General features: G+C 40.5%; 1 protein-coding gene across 1 annotated transcript; it reads right to left on the bottom strand.

The window, feature by feature from the left end:
- RRP1B (ribosomal RNA processing 1B) lies at nucleotides 1-26,398 on the bottom strand. The gene is made up of 16 exons (XM_055701387.1): nucleotides 26,152-26,398; nucleotides 21,781-21,863; nucleotides 20,790-20,847; nucleotides 20,003-20,088; nucleotides 18,944-19,005; nucleotides 16,613-16,742; nucleotides 15,074-15,138; nucleotides 14,370-14,530; nucleotides 13,627-13,721; nucleotides 12,496-12,593; nucleotides 11,970-11,989; nucleotides 11,437-11,562; nucleotides 9,889-10,628; nucleotides 6,895-7,041; nucleotides 6,087-6,153; nucleotides 1-4,965 (listed from the first exon to the last, which is right to left on the bottom strand). The coding sequence occupies exons 1-16, from the start codon at nucleotides 26,396-26,398 to the stop codon at nucleotides 4,775-4,777; spliced, it is 2,376 nt and encodes a 791-aa protein (XP_055557362.1). The 3' UTR covers nucleotides 1-4,774.

Raw genomic sequence — 26,398 nt, 5'->3', positions numbered from 1 at the left:
TCCACAAAAAAGAATGGTTTATTGGACTAGACTAAATGATGTAATGCTTAGACGCTGTATTTGTATTAACAAAGCTGTTGCAGATGTACATGAAATGAGACATGGATTTTTTTTTTCTGCCTGTAATTAAGTCTAAGCACAGGAAATAAATGACAAAAAGGGCATCTGATGCTTTCCAAGTCACATAGCTTTGATGGACTATAAAAGATCTTGCGTACTTCATAATTTAAATATAATTTCAACTTGCCTTGCTGAATTTATTTTGTGCTTTTGAGTTCTCTTGAAGCTATAAAGAATTATAAACTATTAGCACTTGAGAAGTACAAAATTGACCAGATTCACAACAAAAATGCAGAGACAATCATTACAAAATACAGTCCTTTAAAATGTATGCCACATTACGTTACTTTGACTCAGAACGTGACTGGCAGCTATAGGGTTGGAATAACACTATGAAAAAACCTACGAAGCAACACCAAATCAGATTCTCTTCTCCTATCGATACATCTCTCCTTAGAGTACCATTGTGTCTGTTCAGTCGGTTCAGTGGATATCCCAGATGTTACATTTCTTTCTCCCTCCCCTACGCCCCCACCCACCCTTTTTTTTTTTCTTAAATGTTTATTGGAATTGTCATTATCCAAATATTTTGGCTCATGTATTCAATTTAACCCAACACTACTGATTAAACTGCACTGACAGTGCTTGCATTTTGTTTGTAAAGTCATCCTGAATGAAATTCCAGACACCACTGAAGACAATACACATTACATATGTGTATTTACAAAACATTCCACCAGTTTCATGGCACAGATGATTATGCATGCGCAAGAGAATCACCTTGAGGAGGGGAATTAGAGGAAAATTGAGTCTTAACAGAAGTGTAGTATTACGGAAAGCTTTTTAGGGTAAAATACAGCTATTGCCTTCAGGATGGTTGGCACGCACGGAATCTACGTCACCACAGTTCCCTAAGCAACACATCCTGCCAGTTCAGCACATACTGATAGGAGTGATGGAGGATGGAACGGAGTGGAGACCTTGCGGCCAGGCTCTGTCATGCTCCCTGCAGGAATGGGAACTTGATGGCACCACACAGCCGATAAGCTGCATGCCAGTTGTCACGCAAAGGATCCATGAGATGTCCATGGCTGAGCCAATCATTGTGGTGAAATTACTTTCCTCAGATGAAATAATCTCATTGTAATACCAACGCACACCTCCCTCCCAAAGTTACCTGCCTCCAAGGTACTACTACACCTCACTGGGCACACAATACCAGTTAGCAACAACAATGTATATGACTAGAGTTGCTCAAGCTCCACCTAAATGTGATGGAAATGGACTAGTCCTGGACTGAAATAAGTCCAGGGCAGGAGGAATTGTTGTCTGAACTCCTGGATTACCCAACTCTGATACAGTGTTCACAAAGCTAGGTCAATCCGACTCCCTCTAAAGTTGTTAATGAATGAAGGGACTTGTAATCAAGGGAGTCAGCCTTGGGGAGCATGAGAACAGATAGTGAAAAGAACACCATTATCTCAGTTACACAGAAAGAAGCCTTCAAGTGGGGAAAGTTCTGGCTACAAGAGGAAACAGGATGATAAGATGCTGCAATCCACTGGCATCGACAGAAAATTAGTTGAAAATAGGACAAAGATAATAGTGGTAGTGGGAGATCATGACCTTCAACTCAAACAACCCCCCTGAAAAAGGGCAAAACCCCAGTTGAGGAGCATGCGTAGTTAACAGAGAACTTCAGTAGTGCTAAGGATCTGTACTACTTTGCATTAGAAGAGAAACTTGTAACCAATCCTGTGTATGATGAATGAATATGCAATGTACTATGAAGTACAAAAAATGGACAGATGAGGGGAGACGGGATGGGAAGATTCCACCCTAACTTCTGGGATCAGTCAATGGCCTGAACACGTCTTCTTCCCCTATAGGGATGCCTTTTGGGTAAGAACTTTGACTTATGCATGCTAAATAACTAACTCATTCTACCTGTCATTAGTAATTAAGGTTTTGGTTGTATATAGTTTGGTAGTGTATAATTTCAAACTTGTTTTTGCAGACAGTCCCTGTCACCTACAATCACGAATCTTAACTTGTCACGATTTTATAATAAAGAGTGTTAATTCCGTAAACTGTTAGTGTGGGCACTAACCGCTGCTGGCAGCGGGTAACACGTTTAAACAAAGTGGGCAGACCCACTGAGGGGTCCCCCTGATGCTATTGGTGCGTCTCCCTGAACAAGGCAGTTGAATTGCCCTCCGATCCAGTGGGACTGTTCAGTGAAGGGTCCCTATAATGGGACGCTGACAGACTGGTCGGGCACAAGGGTCTCAGCTTTCCTGGGCTGCCAACAGACAGATCAAACACTGGGGTTGAGAAGATTCCCCCGCTCTCCTCCCCCTTTTCACATGACAGCATGAATCCCAACAAGCAACCACATCACTACAATCTTAGATAACAACTTGACTGCCATTTCTGCCTTCTCCATTAGCACTGTGGGCAACAAAATATTTGGACAAGCAACAGGTTCAATGGATCCCCCAACCAATAGAAAAAGATCCAGACAACAATTTAAACACACTTCCATAATAAGTTATATGTATTAAAACCAAAACCAAACCCCAATGTGTCCTGATTCTGGATTTTTCTGTGCACACCAGATCTACCTACTGATTGTTTTAATCTACATCCTTGGAGGAATGTGGCATCTTCACCATAATGCATTAACAACCATGCACATACAAATGCTTTTATGCATATTCCACAAGAGACTTCTCACCCACAGTACAAGATAAACAGTACAACATATCAAACACTTTGTTAAATCCTACTTACCATCACCTTGTCAAAAAAATGCATTATGCTAATATACAATGAGTTTTTTTAAAATATAAAAGAACAATAATTGCTCAAACAGCAAGTATTATTAATTTTATCAGATGTATTCTCCAGAGTTCTTTACTGATCAGTCAAACCAATACAAACTGAAACAAAACCAAATGAAATTCAGTCCTTCACTTTAAATGAGAAAAGACAAGAGCAAAATGACTTTCTGGCAGTACCACAAACTGTGAACTGTCACAAACTTAGTGCAAGAATGGGCACAGATTAGAACTGAGCAACTGAGACCAACCAGCAATCTGCAAGTACACAAGTATTTTGAAGAAATTCTAGATGAGCTACAAAGAAGCAGTTTCAATCCAGTTGCTTACAAGGAGTAATCTGGCAGAGGACAGCCAGCATCAAAAACTGGTAAAAAACAGTATTGAGGTATGCAAATATATCATATCACAAAATTTAATTTTGTTGGCTGAAGTAGCTAAATGTTTACCAGTTATCACAAGACAAGATAGTGAAGCGGGCCTACCCTCTCTCTTATAGGATTACCGAAGTAACTGGTGGGAAGCTTCATGAACAGCTTTGCTCTGGCACCAGGTTTTACTTTGAAGCTGAGCTCTAACATAGAGATCTGCTGCAAAGCCTTTGCCTCATTTGTAAAAGCAAAACTTCCAAAGAAAGATTTCAAATCTTCCAACAGTATAAAACAAGTTTTTATTTTCACTTGCTCTCCCCTTCCTCACAGTTCCCCCTCAGAATACTTTAATGGTCTCTCACAGAAATACACTTCATTCTTTAGAAAAACCAAAACATGCAGAGTAGCCATAAAATATCCAAAAAACTTAACGCAAGGAAATGCTGCAGAAAGAATTATTCTGGTTCTACATCAAAGCCAAAATCAAGCTGCCTGGGCTGTAAAGTTTTACCCTGTACTGAGAGGCACCAAAGCTTTTAGAGAGATGTGTGTCCTAACCAAAGATGCACTACACCGATCTAGCTCACTTAAGTACAATCAGAGGTTCATTCACTGAATGAATCTGAGTTCTGGTAACATGTGGTGACACCAACTGCTAAAGTAGAAAACGAAAGTCTTCTCAGAGCTTCAGGAAAGACAGCAGTGGGGTGGGGGGAAGACCTGGAAATATCAAAGATTTCTCTTGCAAGAGCATTACTTCAGGTACAGTAAAGAGAAGCCCACTTACAATATGACAAGTGTGAACCAGCTTTGGCACTTGCGTTACTGAAAATAACGTGGTGACTATTCCCAACTCAGCAGGCAACCAGCTGTGAAGGTTTATGTGCAACAGTGACCACTTGAGCAGCTAGGCGTCTCTTACCCCAGGGAAAGCTTGCTTCCTATCTGTAAAGCTACCCAAGCCCAGCTGTTACTAAACAGAGACACGAGGTAACCATTACTTCCAGAAGAAGAATTAACAGAATGCCAAGGTCACACATGAAAACCGATGGGGTAAACTTAAAAAATTTATGAGCAATGAGTAGGTTTAAAGTCTACATTGTTTTTTTCCATTTTAAGCCCCGCAATTAAAACCAGTTTAATATCATGAAGTCCAAGTTTTCTTTAACCTCAAAAAAAAAAAAAAAATCACCGGAACAATCAAACGCTGAACATTCCTTAATTAAATGAACAAGTCTCTTGGGAATAACATGGGCAGAGACCATACTTTTTATAGACCAAACCTGAGCAGAGATTGAATTTTGTTTCTTTTCTGTAAATAGACAAAACAAGTATTTCAAGATACAGATGAAGTGGTGTCAAAATAGCGATGACCTAGGTCAGTCAGAATTTTGTATATACAATTTGTATTAACTTAAAAAAATAAAGAAGTTCCAAAATACCTCCAGAGAACATTCTAGGTTAGCAAAATGTCCTGTACAAAAGTAGGCCACATCTGTTGGTTTAAAAGAAGTTCATAGCAGTTGGTCTCTTCTTAGCTGATAGAGTATAAGGTTTCTTCGTTTGAGGCTCTCCTGCTGGGGTGCCACTGGGTGACTTCAGCACCCCATGACGGGGTTTCTGTTCAGGATTGAAAGCCACACGGGAGGGTCCTTCTGGGCTCACTAATATACTTTTGTCATTCTTTTTAAACTCTGTTGAAAAACAAGCAAACAAGTTAAAAGCAACACAACTCCTGGAACAACTGGGCCTGACAATCGGTTGCTGAACTGCCCAACCCTGGAAGTCTGCCTCAGATCCTCAAGTCCTTCACTAAGGATCAGAAACCTAAGACTATGGAAAAAAAGGAGATGGTGGTGAAGCACATCTCTTAGCAGAGTCTTTGAGACCGGGGTCTGCTCAGTCCACAGAGAGGCTGTGAACCATTCTCCATGGTTTCACAGACCACCAGAGACTCTGGGCCTACTCCTCTGAAATAAGTGGTCCAGCTGTCCCGAAGAACACCACACTTCAGTTTAAAAGATGACAGTGGGTAAGAAGTGTCTCTGCTCTGACTGTTAAACAGCACTGCTCTAGAGTCTCTTGGTTATCCCTTCTGCCAACAGGTAGACTTTTTCTTTTCTCTTTGTGCAGTTGTGTTACATTAACATAAAGACATGTGTCTAAACACACTGTTCTGAATTTGAATTTAGCCTATAGCACAACTCAGAGAGTTAAAAAAAATTAGCCAAATGAATACATGGAATAAACTTCCATGCTATGGAGGAAGAAGTTTATTTAACAGGGAAAACCACTGCTGCTTATACGGGGTATCCAAAAGGGAAGTAACATTTATCTACTCATTACCATTAATAAACCACAGGTAGCCAAGATAAAACTGAAACTTTGCTATTATACACCCTGAGCTCATCAGCATATCAGCACCTTTGTCCTGGGAAACAGAAGTGAGCAATGAAGACTGTGAAGTGCACTTTTCCCTAAGAGGTGTCCTGCAGAACAGGCAGCTCAGGAAGGTGAGTCTTGCTCTGCTGCACTGTTTTCTACCCATAAGGCTCCTTCTGCAAGTCAGTGAAACAGCACCCTGGAATCAGTGCAAGTCTAGCTGTCGGGCCAAATGTCCTGAACCTTACCACCTCCTCTGGACAGGAACTTGAGGATGGTTTATAAAGTATATGCAAACACTGAGATAAAAAAAAGGATCACAATCATCCTGTTCTAGAGAGGCAAAGTGTATAGGTGTGGATGAGTGCATACAGCTTCCCCCTTCCTTGACTACAAGAGAAATTGTGGAGACACACAGATGTATTAGACTCACCAGCAGTCATGTTTTTATTCAAGCCAAACGTGACTTTTTTGGAGCTTGATGACTGTAGCTGGTTCAGCTATAAAACAAAATAAAGACATGAAGTAAAATAAGATTTCTGAGGCAATGCTATGCGATCTTTTACCTTACCTGCATCCCATCAAAACCAATGCAAAGCACCTTCCTTCATTTGATTTAGAACACTCCCAGTCCTCTAGCACTGACCCCTGCTAAGACAGCAGTTTTTCTAGCCAAAAGCAAATGTATTTCATTTGTAGAGAAATCACATGCTCTCCTTAATGTCATTACATAATTCAACAACACACAAGAAGATATTTGTATATTAAATACACTGGCCCCACTGCAGTCAGGCCTCAAAGTGCAAAGACGGCTTGTTATATGTGTATTGTGAAAAAGAGGGCAGTCTTTAGAAGCCCTGTACTGTTGCCACCCTCCACAAATGGGAAGAAATGGATGCTCCAGGTCCTTAGCAAGACTGAAAGTCAGCTTATGCTTTTGCTTTCTTGCAAAATAAGCAGGTTCAGAATGGTGTCCTTTCAACAAGAGGGCATTTTTGAAAGCGGGGTGGGGACGAGGGAAGAAGAGATTTTAAGATGCATACAACTCATTTTCTGAAACTCTGGAGCCATGTGTGACTGCCTACAAGGAAACGCAACAGCATTTCCAGTTTTATCTGTCCACATGAGAAGACTAATGCAGGGTGGAAAAGACAGCATGAGTGGGTCATGCTCTTTGCTGGGGCAGGCAGCTTGGGAAGAGACCTGTGCCCAGACTCAGGGAGAAGGTGAGACCCCATTACCTGATTGGATGCCCTGGTGGAGGAGATGGCGCTTCTGGCTTTCCTGAAGAATACCGGCTTTGGTAGAGTTAGTTTTTCAAATTTTACAAAATCATTTCCTGGTTTTGCTTTCTTTTTCTTTAATGATGATAGAGCAGCACTGCTTTCCTATAAAGGAAGGAAAGAAAAAATTGCTCTCAGTGCAGAAGTACTATACTTAACTATACCTAGTAGAGTGATCAGTGCTCAGAGCTTATCATAGGTGGCTTCTGTAAATATCGTCACAGCTGAGAGAGTGCTAGTTGATACTCATAAAATCTAAGTGTCACGGTTACCTCTCAGGAGTTAATTTTGCAGTTAGTATGACTGAAAACAGCAGTTGAAGGCAAGCTCTGTGCAGAAATAGGAAGGTCATTGCAAAGCAAAGAAGGAACACTTGCCTGTCTCGTCAGACTGCAAACAAATGTGTCTTCTTCATGTGCATAAGGCTGCCTTACAACCGACCCAGCTCTCCTGCACACAATTGATGATTTTTTTGTTCCTTGCCCTTAAGCAAAAACTCTTCTGTGGTACCTCTGGACACATTAAGATACGCAACTAATGAACAAACCCAGCTTTACGCTAGATGGAGGAAAAAAAAGTGGAGTATGAAACCTGTCTACACTCTCAGAAAGCCAGCTATTGCACATTGCCACTAGTTTGCTACCTCACATTCACACTGAGGACTGCCATTTAAAGCAATCCTTTCCTCCAGCATAAGGCAATTCTTAGGACCTGTGCTGGCAGTGCCACTAATGAAATGCAAAACACCAGAGCTTTCCAACCTGTTGTCTAGGGGCCCCAGATATCTGTGGGCTACTGTCAGGGGAAGATCAGCTATGCTTCACGTCAACATACAGATGTGAAATTTGGCGAGCAGTCTGCAGCCGCGCTGTGGAAAATATCCAGGGGATATGGCTTCTTTCAATTTGAAAATCACTTCTGCTTTAAATAAAGCGAAAAAGCGTAAGTCGTTTCTTTCTGAATTCTGGAGACAACTGAGAAATAATGCTGAACTTGTTTGGGTTTTCCCCTTCTCCCCCTTGACATTTGAAGCCAATTCTTTGGAGGTGTGTGTTGCCTTTAAAATCAAGAATCCAAGCACGCCCCTCACGATTTCTGGGCACAGGACCAGTATTACATAACTAAACCCAGGAAATAAAACATATTATTTCTCAAGCAATGAAAACAAAATCAGCAAAGCCTAATTTCCTCCACATTAGTACATTTTAGCTTTACCTTGCCCTCTTTTTTTCTTATACCAACATTATCATTCTCCTCCTGACTCAACTCCCAAATTTCTCTCCTTGCCTCTGTCCCCCTGCTGCCACTCAACACACACATACACACACAGCTACCTGGATCAGGCAAGGACCAGCAAATGCTGTAGTTTCTTCAGAATTATATATGGCAAGAGTGGCCCACTAGCCCATGCACTGACTGGCCAGCCAGCCAACAGGCAAGTGCTGAGGCCATGTTGCTGTCTTTCCTTCAGTGGCTACACTAATTTGTGCCAAAAACTAATTTCCATGAAACCTGCAGGAACTTCATCTCAAACCTATCACAGATCTTTGAACCTTATAATATTTTCTTAGAAGCCAAGCTTTTATAGAGAAAGAAAGATGAGGTATGCAACATGTCGGATTTAGGTAAGAGGAGAAAAAGCCAACAGTTCCCACTTTGGAAGCCCTGCAGTGAGAAAAATGCAGCTTGCATACTGGGGAGAGAGAAATGTTTTGGTTCTTCCCTCTCAGTACTTTATCATCAAAAATTTTAAAATATCAAAGTTATTTTAATACTATTTAATCAATGTTTCAAAATGCATTTTTTTCTCCATTGAAGGACTGAGTAGTTATATCAAGTTCATATACTAGGCTGCACTACTTAAGTTTAAAACTGTATGATAAGTCAAACAGAGGCGAGTTGATAGGTAACATGCACTTTTTAGTCAGAGGAACACGGAGTTGTTTTGTACTCTGAATATCATTTATGCTTTCTGAATTTTCTTTCCACCAAAGTGAGACTGTCAGCAAGACTTCCAAGAATATAATGGAACCCCTTAATGTGTTAGGATGAATACACACACAAGAAATGAGCAGTTAAAAGCATTTCAGTGGCAGGAGAGGGAAGAACCCTTGCACTCTCTTCTCTTAGCCACGCCACCAAAAATACACAGTGCAAAATGCTTCTCAACTCCCAAACTGCTGAGCAAAATCAACCCTATTCTATTTGTTGCCAAGAAGAAAATGGATATGGGAGGTAAAGGGTAGAAAAGTTAGCTTGTTCCCAAACTGCAAGACACACATTTTTGAAGACAACTACAACTAGACTTTCCTAGTAAAAACCCTACGGTATTGACTTTGTATGAAACTGGACCATTCATAAATGTGATTATACAGCCATTGATGACATTGAAGGTCACAGTGTCATATTTTCTGTTCGCTTTTTCCCCATACAGCACTAACAATTTGTTTAAGATGGAGAAATGAGCTAGCAAAAGAAGCCACTATTGGAATTGCTGAGGGCACAAGCAGCTTATACTGATCTAAATGTGTGCTGCTGCTGCTGAAAAAGGGAAGTTCCATCTTCCCAGTCTCATCCTTTTGCCAAAATATGCCATCTGTGAACATGCTGTAAGCTCAGCCAGAGACCCAATGCAAAATAATAATTAACCCAGTGACACCCCCGCCCCCCCAAAAAAAAAAAGACAACCCCGTACCCCAACAATCCAAGTTTCAGCTAGATGAGTTCTTTTAGCTAAGTAGCTGGCACAGGCTTTAGTGTTGTTGCGCACGAGGGCGTAAGACCATGGCGGTGGATGTGGATTTCTGGGGAACTGAGTTTTTTTGGTGACAATGCATGATGACATTAGCACACAGCCTGCTCATCAAGCCCCAGACTCAAAGCTAAAGCCAGATTTGAAAAGGAGCCTGGCAGCTCATCAAGAAGGCAGAGAAAAGAATGAGATATACATACCTCCTTCCTGCTTTTCTTGCATGCGGTGTCCAGAACTCCATTGACTTCAACAGAGTTTAGCACCTCTTTTACTTTTCTCTTCTTTTTCAAGTTTGCTGCTTTCTGGCTGGAGGCTTTTATCTCTTCCAAACCAACCAGCTTTGTCTTTGTCTTCAATTTGACCTTTCTGGAGGGCACAGATTCAGAGTCTGCATCTGCTGGCAGGGTCCCCAGCAAGCCCTCCTTGTTGGATTTCACGTCAGTTTGCTGCAAAAGGGTATTCCCATTCACCAAGACAGCCCCTACCTTCTGTTTCTTCTTCACAACCTTAAGAGTTAACGGTGTGACAGATGGGCTGACATCCTGTGCCTCGCTGGCATTAGCTGGTCCATTCTGACATGCTGGTTTTACAAGAACATTTTGCACTTTTGGATTCACTTTCTTCACTTGACTCTTTTTACTCTGTTCTGCATCATTCAGACTGCTCTGTGCAGAGATACTGTGATTTTCTCTGGTGTCAGCTGCTACATTTGTGGTCTCATTTGCCTCATTTACTAGCGATTTCTTTTTCTTCCTTTCCTTGTTGTTTTCTGGCACCTTTTCCTGGCCAAAAACATTAGATCCAGATGTTTCAGTTATTCCCTCCTCACGATTTCCATTAGCTGCTCCAGAATCAGCACTTGGGCTGTCCCTCTTCTTCCTTTTTCTCCTCTTCTGGGAACCTGATGCCTCTTTCACACTTGACATCTCTTGTTCATCCTCTAAATCCATTCCAAAAAGAATACCATATAATACAGACGTGAAACACAAAGGTACTTACAACTGAATTCTGATGGGGTTTTTTTGGTGGTTTTTTTTTCTTTCTTTCTTTTTCTTGTCTTTTAAAATAGGCATACCATTTTCCTGCCACCAGTCAGCACAACAACTTTACTATTATAGCTGGTCAGGACGCTGCAGTCCTCTGACACCTGGCCTAACTAATATTTTGCTGATCTTGCCTTGTCACAGCTAATATCTAAGCCATTCGCTGTGGTAACCCTATTTAGTATAACAATATTCCTATAAAAAATTATTACCCACCCATTAAGCCAAACAGAAGGGCAACTCAGGGGTTCAGTAGTTCAGTGACATATTTTGGGGTATGACTGGGCTTTTGCCAATAAGCCATGATGCTACAGATACTTGCACCTGGTTCTCAGTAACTCTCTTCACCTTCCAGAAATACCCCCAAACTCCTATATTCTAACAGTCATCCTATTTTAAGAAGGCTGACATGTTTCTGTTTTCCTACAGTAAATGGAACTGCTCAATGGAGCAATGTATACAACTGCTTCCAGTTCTGCTTTTGACTGAAATTTTTGAGGTGATGCTTGCCTCACAACTGGTGACAAAATTCCCACCACTTTCAAAGAGACCTTAATCTCACATTTAACCTTCATCACAACATGATACAAATCAGCATATCCTGAACAACAGGTTTGCCTTCTTCAGAACTGCTTATCTGATACTTTGACAAAATACTCAAGCGACTGCAGACTGTCTCTCTTCCAGAAGTTGATCTTGCTTTACCTTCCACTTTTTCCAAATTGTTTTTCTCCCATGGCTTGACAGCTTTTTTCTTTCGCCTTCCCCTGCTGAATTCATCATCATCTTCATCTGTAGAAACATCTTCAGGAAAATCTTGGGGGAAGATTCCTGTTGAGGAGGAAGTATAAGGGATCTGAAAACTCCCAGCTCTATTTCTATGTACAGTTATGCTGTTCATATACAACATAACTCCCACAGAAAGAAAATCAACCCCTTGCTCCCCACTCAACCTGAAAGAAAATCATAGGAATGATTCCTACTTGTTTAAGTAAAAATAATCTCCTTTCATTTAAGGACAAAGTACAGGGTTGCTCAAATTGTGAAGGGGATTTGGCCATCTCACCAAAAACACGTAATGTATCTTAATGAGATTTAAAAAAATCAACCCAAAACAGTATTCTTGAATAACATATTAACAAAAAAAAAAAAAAAAAAAGCAATATACATTGTACAGGGACAATATATATCCTTCAATGGAAAGAAACTACTGCCTCTGTATGCTGCTCAGTCCTTACCTTCTGCTAAGTCCTGGAACCTGGAGGTGGGGCAGGAGAGAAGGAAAAACAAAACAGTATTACTGGTTTAGTACCAATAATTACACTAGCAGCACAGCGTCACTTGTCACTGTACTTACGGATTTGTCAAAATAGGAACAACATACTTTGCATAGGAAGTTACAAAGAAATTCCAGAAGAAATTTGCCTCAGAAATCCAAAACCTCAAAACCAAATCACTGAAAGTATTGAGAAAACACCAATGTAATGCTTCTCCCACATCTGTAACCTGCGTATCGCACAATCTAATGTCACATCCTGCAGTACAAATCCACCGAGTGCGGACACACCTCAGCTAGCTGCAGTTTTCTGTACCTATGATGAACAGTAACACAGGCTTCAGGCACCTTATGTGTGTTATCTGGGGCTGTGAGACAAGCCTGCTCTCGTGACATTGTCACCAGGACAAGCGAGGGTAGAGAAAAAGCAAAGCATAAGATGTTTAGGACAAAGTGGCACATGCAAGGTGTATTTCAACAGAACTCACTTTTTGACCAGCTTGTACAGACGCTTTCGGTTAAGGGAAGGTGTATTTTTCTTGCTCGCCAATTCAAAGAGTTTGTCAGCAACAGCCTTATAATCAAACTGTTGGAGGAAAGCATTATACAGCTTTTCTTAGTTAGCTTATTAATGCAGGAGAACCCAATGTGACTCGTGTTACCAATACTTCAAGTAGCATACACATCCTTTAAACAGCCACCTCCTTTGAACACAAAGTGTTTTCTCTCTGTTGAAATTTACACCCCCTTCACATGTATACTGACTTACAGCCAGTTGCTTCATTAACAGAACAGTTGAACTCAGTATCACTTTCTCAAACATTCCTAACCTTAATACTTACTCAAGAGAGAAGCCAACCAACTTCAAAACTCCTACAAATATTTAAGTAAATATCAGATTTAAAGCATGTCGTATCCTAATTCTTGCTAAAAATCCACAGATGCATGAAGTGTATCTACCATGCATGTGCATGCATGATGGGTGAAACTGTCAAAAACACTTCACTGCACTGGAAGTGGGTCTACAAAAAACCCAGATTGCAATGTTACCCTCTCTCCCACGTATCCCATCGGCCACTACTTTTGGTCTTACTGTCAATGAAACCTAAGCTGATTGCTTCACCACCCACAGTGATGTGTGGCTTTTACCATACACTTTTGAACTCTTGAAACAGGAAGGGAGGAGCACAGAAAGAAGGTATGGGAGAGAGGAATGAAGAATTCAGAATTGAAACATGAATTTATTTTCTCATAAACTGTTCACAGAGTACACGTTACATCAGGGGTCCTCAAACTACAGCCCGCGGGCCGGATACAAGCCCCCAGGGTCCTCAATATGGCCCCTGGTATTTACAGAACCCCCCAGCGCCGGGGGTTAGGGGGGGAAACCAAGCAGCCGCAGGTGACCTCCTGCCACTTCATCCGCGCGCCGGCCCCCTGTTTAAAAAGTTTGAGGACCCCTGCATTACTAAATACCACCTTACATTAAAGCAGAAGGAGATTAAAATTTTGTAACATGCTTATCTGATTAATACCCTTTACTTCTGTACTTCCTGAAAGGGATGGGAAAAAAGAAAACAAAGGGTGAGTATCAATAATAAAGCAAACAAGCCACAAACCTGAAGAACAGGCCCGATACCATCATCAGTATTTTCAGAAACATCCTCTGTTTTTTCAGAGCTCTGCACTGATTTTCTCGACAAACACCTTTCTGCTATTGTAAAAAAAATACTGAATATTAATGTTTAGTTTGTTTGACATAGCTTGAGATGGTTGCTTCATTAACAGAACAGTTGAACCCTGTAGCACTTTCTCAAACTGTGACAGCACATGGTACTCTGATCACTCTGACAGAAGATCAGATGTATTTTTCTTCATGCAATCTTGTGAGCCTGGACTGATTGAACTACTTTACATCACCATTATGCAATACACAACTGTGGCATTATCTGAGTGCCTTTTAAAAAAAATTGCCTCTATACCAGAGTACACCTGGATTGAAAATCTTCCTGCTCAGATTTATTTTACTTTTTTTTTAATTTAAAATGCCCACAGAATGCCAAAACCTCATCTTGTTCAAAAATGTTATGGACAACCAAGCCAAAAGCCAGACTGGGTTATCATCTAGCACTGTTGCAGAAAACTGTATTGCCTGATTTTACAGAGACCAGTGATTTTTGTGACATGCTCTTATGGAGTCACTTTGTTTAAGCACATCTGAAGGGAAGACAGGAAAGCACAATTATCCTTACAACTCCTTGAACATGTGTTTGACTGGTTCAGAGCAGAAATGTATTTTTAAGAAACAGATTTTTTAAATCCCACAAAGTGTTACCAAAGCAGTTTAAAACTTTCTCCTCACCTTTGGTTTTAAGCACCTCTTCATTTTCCTGTTTGTCTTCTTCAGACACATCCTCATCTTTGTTGCTACCCAATTCTCTCATTAGATCCTCAATGGCGTAGGGGGACTGATCCACAATGATCTCAAAGATACCAGTGGCTATGGCGTGCAGCACACATCGACTGTGTTACAAGACAGCAGGGATGAGAGTCAAAAGGCAGAAGCATACACACCTTCCCCTCTCACATTAAAAAAAAAAAAGAAAATTTGAGGGGCACAGGGAACATGGGTAAGAAAGTGGACAAGCATCTAGCTCTCCAGATGAGGAAAGTGAACCTGTTACTTCCTAAACAGAAGCCCTTTAATCAAGTGTCCTACCAGTGTTTTCCTCTTAAATTTCACTGTGTTTATATGCTGCTCTATATTACGCTGCAGCAACAAAGGATCTAATTAGCTTAGCTGTTCTATACACGTTTAAAAAAAATTAATAACCAGACAAAACCAACAGAGCCTGATATAGTTCTCACAAATCCATAAACACTATCTACAGCTCTGATGAATACAAGTTTTCTTCAAATGACTGTGCACATCATTAGTAAAATATCCTTTCTCTACATTCTGAAGTTATACTACGACTCTTCTTCAAGCCATTTATTACCATGTGGAGTGGTATATGCAGAATTTCTTAATTCTTAAAAAAATATTTATCCTTTCATTAAACTTACTCCTTTGATTTGGCAGCAATTTTGCAGAAAGGTTCAATGAACTTGAGATTCTGGTCTGCTGTGAGCTGTATGATTAGAAAGAAAAAAAATGAGTACAGTAAATATTGTATGTGTACACTCAAATTCCTTGAATATTTGGTGTAGGGGGATCTTCTTCAAGAAATTAAGTCAGAGTTTTTCAGCATACTATCTAATTCCAACTGACAGGAGTATCCAGTGACTTTTTGTTATGACTACTACCACTAACTTCCAGGTATTTCCTGGAAGCATTATAAAAATGTTGACTGCTTTGCAGACTTTCATCTACCGAGTACAGAAAGATAAAAAAGCTTCTAATTTTAGATATGGAAACATGAGGCAGAGAAAACAAGTAACTTTCGCAAAGATGGTCTGTAGCAGACGTGAGTAAGACCTGGGTTTAACTGGACTGCTTGGACCAAAACACTGTCAGCTACTTTAGTAGTACTAAAGATAAAAATCCTTCCCTAAATTAAATTTATGAGCATCAGCTGTGATTACACATAGTCTAGAGAACTAATTCCCCATGCTTCCTGTGAATGGCTTAGTCACAGTTTTCTGCCTGTGGAGCTGCAGAAATTATTTGGGCTCCAAGTGCAGTCACTTGTGCAAGCACCTTCTCTCTCACACTTCACAATCCAGAACCACAAAAACCGCAGGCAGGATTGCTTTCAATACTGACTGCAAAGAATACAAATGGAAAATTGCTGACAGCTTTGTCCATTGCAAGACGTATCCAGATGTCAGAAACAAGAGGAGGTGAATGAGCAGAAGTCTGGAAGGAGGTGTGGGGCAGCGGGCACCTCACCCTAGTAGAGTAACAGAAGAAATACTCTGAAGTATTTCTGAAGAAGTTCAGTGGTGACAGCTGCAGGAACATGCATTCAGTTGCTGGAAAACTCTGCATCACTGTAACCAATACAGCGACCACTGTAACAATCAACCAAAACTAAGGACAACTGAAATAGCAACATACAGCTGAGAAAGACAGATTCACCAGCAAAATAAACAACTGGATGTAGAAGGTAAATTTGCTCAATGGACAGCCAACAAGGTTTGAAGCCAGCAATTAGCAAATATTAGATAACTTTGAAAGCTCACTTTCTTCCTCTATTTAGGTGTCATACTATCAGCCAAGAGCAGGTTTTACATCAGTTTTTGCAAAAGCAAAGACTGGCAAACATGTTCACACAAGGGAAAATATGTTAATTCCCTTCTGTTGAAACAAACAAATGAGAATAGTCTTAACTTTTCTATTTCTATTTCCAACCTCAGTTTGGAGCAGTATAGCAGTACTCAGGAACTTGAGAGAAACTACTATATTCTCACTGTCTATAACAAGCCATGAGTAAAAGTACCAGCACAAATTGTAATAAGTCACTTTCTTCATGGTTATTCAACGTTCCTACATTACACTTAAAACTGTTAAAACATAAATAATCTAAAAATTCTGTTTCTTCTAAAATGCTGCATGCTACAGTTAACATTAATCAGGAGGAAAATGACAAAGTATTTTCTAACCTCCTCTGCACCAACTTTAGCCAATTCATCCAGATAGATATCAATGAAATGTAACTTTATCCCAGTGGGAGCATTGCTGCTTGCGTCCATAACTTCCTTCATTAGTAGCTGCAGGAATAGTTCAATTAGACTGGCGGGGGAAAAAAAGAAAAGAGAGAAATAAAAGAGAACAATATATTCACATCCAATTGCTCATGTTCTATTTGCTTTGAAATCAAACTCTAGCCATTCACAGTTTTATCTGTTCTTTAAGATGGCTATCCAACACTCACAAGAAATAAATCCAGTGGTCAATTTTCACATTTTAAAGCAAACTTTTTAAAAATATCCATCCATAATCAGAAGTCCTTACAGTCTAGATGATTTTGTGGCATCATACAATCCACTCAATGCAGTTTGCTGCAGTGAAAATCACTGTTTTAAAATTCACACCTTAATTTGGACTCAAGTTTATTATGCTATATGATTAATGGATAGGAGGAGGGATTCTGGCATTTGAGCAGGGCATTCTGAAGACACAGCTGTCGCATTCATCTATCCTTGATGGACAACACCTCATACCCTTCCATTTTATGAGACAAATTGCATTTTGGTGCATAGCCAAGGTTTAAATTTAATACCGATCCTTCTCAAACTCATTTCAACTGTGCAGATTTTGCCTTCATTAAACTATGTTATCCACTGTCCCTTAAAGCAAAACGGTAACATTGAAGAACAGATCAATGCCTAAGGTAGGCATAAAAAAATTACCATCCCAATAGCTCAAGCCAAAAGTGACTGAGCTGTGTACATGTAGGACTGTGGCTCTGTTCAATTACTGACTTCTGGAGTACTAACAAATACTGCTGGAGTGACATGGCTCAAAGAGACATGCTGTCATTGCTGCATCTGAGCGGCACTTGGGACTTCTTTTCCTTTTTTTTTCTGCCTATCCTCATCATCTTTCAGGAAAGTGAAGCTATGTATAGTCCATGTGTTCTCCCCTGACGTTCTGTGGGGCCTCCTGCAATTTTGCTTATAACAAACATTTCCAGTTCCAAAGAGAATTTAAAGCATTCCAAACCCACAAAGATTATTTCAGTTTCACTTTAATACTCTTCTCTTCTAAAAGCATTTTAAAAGAAAAGATAAACGGAAAACATGCTAGGCAGCTTCTAGGCTACACCTAGGAGGGAATTGCAGCTCTTGAGCACCCTTGCTCTGCAAAGAAAGGAATCATGATTGTCTCCCCCCATGCTGCTTCCTCTGGTGGTGAAAAGCCTCCAGGCCATCCTTCCAGTGAAGCTGGAAAAAAGGAGACCAAAGCCATAACAAACCGCATCAGGCATCAGTTTGGGTGACCATGTCTCTGCCATGGGAATGTGTGTGGGGAAGAAGGGGTTCAGATTTATCAAACCTCCTCACACACTTTCTGTTCTGGTCAATAAACATTTTCATCTCTTCAACCTGTGGGCATTCACCCAATGCAAAATTAAGGTAGAAGAAATGGGGTGTACTTTAGCTTTGCATTCCTTCCTATTTCCACAAAAATATGCCTATATGCATTCCACATTTCAGAAGGCAAGAGGGAGAAAGGATAACCTAACTAGGTTATCAAGTGCTTTTAATTAAAAGACTTAAAGTTCTTCATCAGTTTAAACACAAAGCAAGCTTAGAAGCGCCACAAGAGCTCTAGACAGAGCAAGATGACTGCATTTACTTCCCATTTAATAGAATATAGAAGAAATACAAACAAAACCACTGATGTGTACAACAAACAGAAAGCTAGTTTACAATTAAGGAGTTCCATCTTATCAAAAGACTGTGATTAAATACAGTAAAATAAAATAAAAATAAAAATAAAAAGTCACAGCCAATCAGAAAAACAACATAACCCCCAAAAATTTAATTTTCTGGGATGCAGGCTCTCTGTCTAATCCCTCCACACTCCATTGATAGCTCTCCTGACTAAATCAGTCAGATCTAGCAAACTCCGTGAAAAATCTGGATCCCTCAGATTTCATGACTGCTTGGAATACCACATGAAAAACTCCTATGTTCAGGTTTTGCATAAGCATACATGAATTACTTTCTCAAATCTTTTTCTGTGAAACACAATAAATGGCTTAAGTGAGTTACTGATTGCAGTGTGCTTTTAACTTAATGAAGCATAACACAACTTTTTTCTAAGCTACACATCATAAGTGATCTTCAGAACAAGTAAGACTGAGTGTTAAGACTTCATGACAGCACCACCTATGGAGAGGAAGGATCTACAAACTGAAAACATATTAGATAAAAGTAAATTGGGCAACTTCTTCATGATGCAACTACATTCAGAAATCTGTTTACCTTTCATCCCATTCGTTTCTTTTCAGCGCTTCAAAGGATTGCCTCAAAATCCTACGCATTAGCTGCGAAATACAAAATTTGTTATACATGTTCTTCATGAAACAGATAAAGGAGTTACTATGACTGAAATATGAATAGACTTCTTAATAAACTTCTTTGTAGCACAATAAAGTGGAAAGCTTCCTCATATGAATGTTTTGACAGACCTATCATTTCAAGCAACAGAAGGATGCTGTGAAGCTCAAAAGACAATGAACTATTTTCATATCTTAAGTCCAGAAAATTCCACAACCATCTCTACTATACAGCTTTCTCTTGCTCTATCACCCTGAGCTCTTCATGAAGTGCTGCCAAATCTAAAAAAACCCCACAGCTCAAATGGAGACAACAATACAGGGCAGATGATAACAGTAACAACTTATTTACTTAAAACTTGCACTAAGAGACAGACATATGTAAAACAGCTACATTAAACTGGCTCAAAACACTCCATTTACTGAAATAACTGTTTCTGCTAGGATTTAGAAACAAAACCCAGCAGTGTATGTGCCTGCAATTAACTTATTTCAAAGAAGACTAATGTGAATTTCCTCTTTACAAAGGCAGGTCTTTTCAGATTCTTTTCTCATTGATTTTACTATTTGTTTTAATATAGTGTTTTCTACAGAAAGAATTCTGGTAGCTGAATGTACTTTAGCAATGGAAAGTTGGGGTTCTAGTGACAACTACTTTATACAGAATCACAGAAGTCTTTAAACAGTCTGGTCTAAGTAACTGATATTGATGCAGTGTCTTCTGAGACAGTATTTGTATTCCATACAGAAACCAATGAGAAACATTACTAAGTTCTAAAGGAAGGCAAACAAGAAAGCACTTGCAGCATGACATAAACCGTAACGGCTTTTAGATTTGCAGTGGTGAGTGAAAGCCTTTAAAACAAGTGTCTCTTGCGATGCATCAAGATGACAGTCACTTCTCTTCTCTTACAACATACATAAATGCATGTGCAGACAAAGCTGCTTCCCAGCAAGAAAAGATCTGCAGAGGAGTTTGTATTACCATATAGTACTTATCAAGACGCAGACTGTCTATCCCAATCCACTCACGGTTCATAGTTTGCCAAAATGTCTGAATGAACAGGTGTCCTGTAAGAGAGTAAGAAAAAATATCTGCATGTCTGGCACAACAGTTTATTTTGCTAACCTAAAAGAATCTCAAGAAATCACTTCAACGTGAGAAAGGGATGCATTTCCCTAGAGATCAGCCTAGCAACAGGGATAGAGCTATGGGAAGACATGCTTGAGACGGGTACAAGGACAAGTCAAACTTCAGGACAACACAAGAAAAGGCACACTGTTAAAGGTAAGTGTAATTACAGGGACAGCTTTGTATCTATTTTGTGTTACATATGCACAAGTTAAGAGAAAAATACCCATTCTGCACTCATTTCTATCCATGCAAGTTTTGGCATTGACTGAGCACTCTTATTTCATGTGCATTTTGAATACTAGGTGCTTAACAGCTCACGAAAGAGGGTTGATTTTGAGTGGGAAATACACAGAACAAGTCAGTCTATGCAGAATAGCAAAGTAAGGGGACAAGTTTGCTTTGCTACCCCATCCTGCAAAGTCTCACCTTTATCATGCTGGATATACAACTCTTCCCTTGCAACAACCAGAACAAACTGCACCTCATGCTTCCCTTAATGCAATCACACACACCAGCTAGACACAAAGCAAAGAACGAAAGCAGCACCCGTATCTGGCTGTCTCTGTACAATAGTGGTCTCAAAATCACCAAAGATGAAAGTATCTTACAAAACATTAGACAATGAAATAGTACTTACGAGCCTCTGTATTTTGAATCACATGGATAAGCTGTGACATATTGTCTGCAAGTTCCTCCTAAAAGTTAATAGTATAGCACATTTCAGAGCTTGGTCTCCTCACTGAACATTCCATCAGAAAACAGCAAGAAGTATGAATATCATTAAACATCTTTCAAAATGAAAAATACTCTTTTAACAGCTGCTTTAGTACTGCAGTTATCCTTCCACATGGATTAGGTCAGTTGTAAGAGAAGATTCAACGGTATCAACCTCTGTTTGTTTCACCAGATCCCTGCACAAATCATCTTTCTGACAGCAGACAAAATTAAAGTAGGGGGAAAAATATACCATGTATTTGAATTAACAAATGATGTAAAAATTTAGGGGTACTGTTTTCATATACCTTAATTGTAGGTGGAGCTCTCTGTACTCTGTGTGAGATAAACCTTGTTCATGCAAACAGACAAGTCATTTGAAAACTGATTAAGTGAGGTTACTAAGATCTGGTAATCCAAAACTGGTGTCTTTTGAGAGTAGGGAGACAAACTGGTAGTAGTTGACAAAAGTCAGTAGTAGAGACAAATCTGGTAGTAGAGGAAGTGCTACCAAACTAACAAAAGAAAAGGATGTGTGAAACTTTCAAACTAGGCTAACTAAAGACTGCAAGTACGTTGTAGTTGCAGTTAAGGGGAACTTGCTGTTACTGCTTTAGTTCTACCAGATTAATGAACTTCATAATGGTATATATTTCAGTTCTGGTTTTGGAAGGTAAATGGCTACACCTGCTGTTCAGAGGGTGACTCCAAACGTGCCATTTAGGCTTCTGTTCATGTGGTGAGTACCACTGAGTTACAGTCACCCCACCTGCACTTGCTGTATATGGGCAGCAGCAGAAGAAAAAAAAAGGTGAGCAACTCATCAGGTAATTTTCACTATTCTAAATTAGTACGTCCCTATAGTGTATTTTAGAAGAGAACCTCTCAAGCAAATATAAACCCAGTTACAATACCTGTAGCAAAGGTTTATCCTGCATCCACATACAATAGAACAAGCCCTTCCATATTTTTAGCAGTTCTTCCTGGCTGAAGCCACCTAGAACAGAGAAGAAGTCTGAATGAAAATGAAAAAGACCCGTATTTCCACCAAAATATTTTCACGCAGTTCCCTCTGTTCCCTGCTTTCTTCTTTGTTTTTGTTATATTCCCTTGGGTAAAGATTGGTTCCTACTGTAAGCACACTAACTGGAAGGCAACTTGGTGTAGTTCAGTGATTCCATCACTGTAAGCTTCTACCTTGTAGCAAAGTAACAAAGATTTCAAAGAAATCACAGGTGGGATAAGATGAATACTAAGATAATTCTGATAAAACCCTCGGGCATATTTTTAGCACCAAGTTTGAAAGACATTTTTAATGAGGGCATCATATCTAATTTTGCAAGAGAGATGATGTGCAAATCCTCAGAGATAACTGAAATGGCTTTTGGGTTTGTTTAATTTTTTTTTGTCTTTTTTTTTTTTAAATAAAAGTCTCACTTTATCAATAGTTTTGTTCCTTATTAGAGACTTGTTTTGACAGAATAAACTTCTAGCAGTCAACACACTTATTTCTATATTTAAATATATAATCAAAGAGCCTGAGAAACTATAATGAAAATACTTTTATTCCAGTTAGCCTTAAGATACTGTATTGCCTGAATTTTAACAGCAAAGAATATTTTTGCTATTGACCATAAAAATTCACATTATAATCAAAATCATATACTACAGAAGGAAAGTACTACATGGAAAATAAAATTTTACTGTCAATAATAGTTGCTCAAGAACATTTTAAAAACTGGATTATTCATGACATCAAATACATTTCTGGGAAGTAAAAATGTAACAGTATACTGTTACAAGGTAGCTACAATAACCTACTACAGCTATTTTCAAACTATGGCCTATTAAGTACTCTCAAGTAATTTCAAGAAAAACCACGTCAAAAAGGTAATCAACTTCAGTAAGCTCAAATTTCGTCCAAAAAGATCACTGTCACTTTTGAAAAATGTTCAGGGGTCTGCCAATCAAAAAAGCCTGACAGCCAGTACTAGATGTAAATTGATTATCTCCTCCTTGGACCAAGTAATTTGAAAGCAATTATCACTACTGCATCATTCTCCACTCAGACGAAAAATTGTAAACATGTTAGTTAAATCACCTACAGCCATGCTTGGTTAAAAAGAAAGGGAGTATTGCTGAGTGAAGGAAATACGCAAAATGCTATGTAGGAAGAAATGTATCTAGTAATATTAAGCATTAGTTATAAATTTAACTTAGATTTGGTAATAATGTTAAGATTAAATATGAAACAAATCACTGATTTAATAATCATTGAAATATTAAAATTAATAACATTTCTGAACAGAATTATATGCTATTATATATAGATTATATGTAGCAGTAAGGAGCAGGATTAACCTCACACACAGCATTAACTCTACAGAGGCATCAGACTTGAAGCTTATGTCCAGGGGATGTCAGCTGCAACCTATAAAGATGGCTCAGGAGTTCTTCCCTGTCTAGGGAATACAGACTTCCATGGGGTTGCTTTTCATACACGGAGGGCTTTTTAAAGTGTCCTAGGCAGTCCTGACCCTGATCAAAAGGTTTTAGAGTAAATTTCTTATCCTAGTCACTCAAAAAGTTGTTTCAAGATTGTGTTTTCCATTTTTCAACTTCATGTGCCCTGCTGTCACCATCCACAGCTGGCAAATAATAATCATTCAAGCAAGGTTAATTTAAAACCTGAATCTATTGCATTAGCAACTACAGTGTGCAAAACTGAAGGCCGCCTTTACCTTCAAGCTACCTTGACAAATATTTTGGGTTTAGGGTCTGAATTGTAACTCTCTCCCTATGCACAGCAGGGTTGCTTGGATTAATACTGTTAGAACCACTCACTGAAGGCACACTACTTTAATGCAAGCCTTTTAAGCTTTTTTTATTTGGGAGTTAGCTGTTTTGACATTGCTATCATTAAAAATGTTGGTATTTTTCCTATTCTAAATAATTTCCAAGGACCAGATTCCACATTTCCGTGGAAATTACATAAATCCCTTACAGATCCAGGCCCAAGTTAAGTGCAGCTCTGTCAGATAAGAAACCACACAGCAATCTTTTATCTTCTACTAAAAGTTACTTTTATTTAATATTCTTTCACCAATTAATTTCCCAATGTCTCTATAAAGATATCCTATTATCAGCCCAATACAGCATGCTCTTCTCTTTCAAGGTAGCTAACAAAAAACCTGCACACAAAAAACAAAACAAAAAAAACAACCAAAAGACCACTTCCAAGGAATAATGTGCTCATTCAAGCTCATCTGCACGCGTGACAACTTCAGTAGTTCTATGCCTTATGTAGCGTTTAACTTCTTGTTGAAAATTAAGAGCTCTAGCTCTTTGAAGAAGTTTCCCCAGCACGATCCATAATTCAGCCTTAGCACAGATCATACGGAGCAGTTCCGTCTACCTATGAAAGTTGTGACTGAGGTGAACGTCAGGTAAACTCCACCACACCTTTCCAAAGTTAGCATGTTCTCAGCTGCTCAAATTAGGGTATCTAGCTGGGTTGTCTAATGTGTAAACCTCATCTCCCTCAGAATGCTGGATGGATATAAGACTGCTAATTAATAAATAACTCCTGAATAAAATGCTTTCTCTCCAAGTCAAAAAAATTTAACCTCTGTTTTAATATTACCACCTTGAATAGTACATAGCAGTAAGTAAATCTAGGTGGTCTGGAAATTAAGTCACCCTTGTTTCTGACTCATTTGCATTTCATGGTGGGCTGACTGACACGCAGAAGGTTCACATCCCAAGTGACAATTGCCCAGGGCAGGGGGGGTGGGATTCCTAATATCTTATCTTATGGCATTAGCTTAACCTCCAACCTTCTCTCTCAGTTAGGGCACTCCTCTCTATCTGGATACTTCCATAAACTTAAAGGAATATGCACTTTGCAGCAAGCTGCACAAAGCACTACTGAACACAAGAGAAACCATGTGCAGCTTAGGAAGCCTCCAGAGTTCAAAATAGTTGGAGGTTCAGATGGTACTTGGGAGGAATACAGTGTACACTTGCTTGCTCTTACTAATCCCCAGGCAACCCTTACACCTACGGTAACTGTCAGAAATGGGACGGTGGGCTATTTGGCTCTCTAGCCTGACCGTGTAAGGCTGTTCTTACATGCTCTTCCCCCGTCAAATGCATTAATGGGTCAAATACTATGCAGAAAGGAAAGAGAGTAAAATGAAGAAACAACATCTATTCCCCAGAGTCTTTTCAAGGAATTATCTCTGGGTCAACCAGTATTCCAGTTTCAGTTTAGCTCCTGGGGTGCCAGGTCTAGGCTGGCTTCCTCAAAGCCGAATGAGTGTGTATGCATAAACCTCCGTACCAGTTTCCCAAATGCTATGGGAAGGTTTACTAGGTTAGACACAGTGTTCGGCAAATGCTCATGACCAGTCTCCTTCCCTTGATTCTAAGGTGGCAGTACACAGCTCCCAAGTAGGACAACAAATGTTGTTGGAAAAATGCTTTTGATACTATGAATGTGGAGGTAACAGGTAACCCAGATAATCTGAATGAGTAACAGAATCGACTGCAATTATACAAGTGCTGAAGCACTCCTGAGCTTTCCTCCGATGCTCCTGAGTATCAGTCATGGAAACAGGCAGCCACCACTTCACTAGGCAGCACAGCAGAAAATAAAACTATATGCTCCGTATACTGGGCTGAGCTCAGTCGGGATCTGTCGGGATTTCTGTCCTCTTCCTAGGAATAAGAGCCTGCGAGCTACACTGCTTCCATCCCGGCCACGCTACTGCTGCCAGCCAGGCCCCTGCACCCCCCGGACCAGGCAGATCCTCCCCGAGCCCTCCAGCCCCCGGCGGCGGTGCGGTGCCCCGGCCTGCCCGCGGGGAAACCCATGGGCAAGGATCGGACCCGAACGGGCCTCTGCTCCCTCACGGCGTGCTCGGCCCTCGCGGTATCACCGAGGCAAATACTTCCTCTGATGAAATATGTGCGTAAAAGTAAAAAACTAAAAACAATCCAAAAAAAGCAAAACAAAAAGAAAGAATAAGAAAAAAATACCCAAAAGGAAATAAAATAGATAAATAAAAAAAAAAAACCCAGAAGACCCACAGGTGGCGGCCCCGGCCGGGGAAGGGGGCGGCCCCGGCTCCCCGCCACACGTGCTTCCCACCGCCGCCAGCTGCCGGCCCCCCGCTCCACCCGCGCCGCACCGCTGGGCCCCGGCCGGCCCCCCGCCCCCCACCGGCCCCCCGCCCCCACCGGCCCCCCGCCCCCGTCCCGGGCCACGCCGCCCCGCGCCCTACCGGCCGTGCGCTGGGTGCGGACGCTGATGTACCCCCGCAGCTTCTTCAGGGCGCGGTCCCGGATGCGCTTCTCGTTGGCGGCCAGCCGCTGCGCGAACTGGATCTCAGGCGGCTGCACGGCGGCAGGAGCCATGGCCTGTCCCCGTCCCCGTCCCGGCCGGGCCCGTCCCGGCCGCGCCGCGCTGCGGAGAGCTGGGCGCCGCCTGATGGCGTCACCGGCACCCCTGTCGCCCGCCTTTGCCGTCAT

Source organism: Falco cherrug, chromosome 2, assembly GCF_023634085.1.
Source record: "Falco cherrug isolate bFalChe1 chromosome 2, bFalChe1.pri, whole genome shotgun sequence".
NCBI classification, from domain to species: Eukaryota; Metazoa; Chordata; class Aves; order Falconiformes; family Falconidae; genus Falco; species Falco cherrug.
Note: the sequence above shows the minus strand (reverse complement) of the source record. Positions and strands in the feature narration are given on the sequence as shown.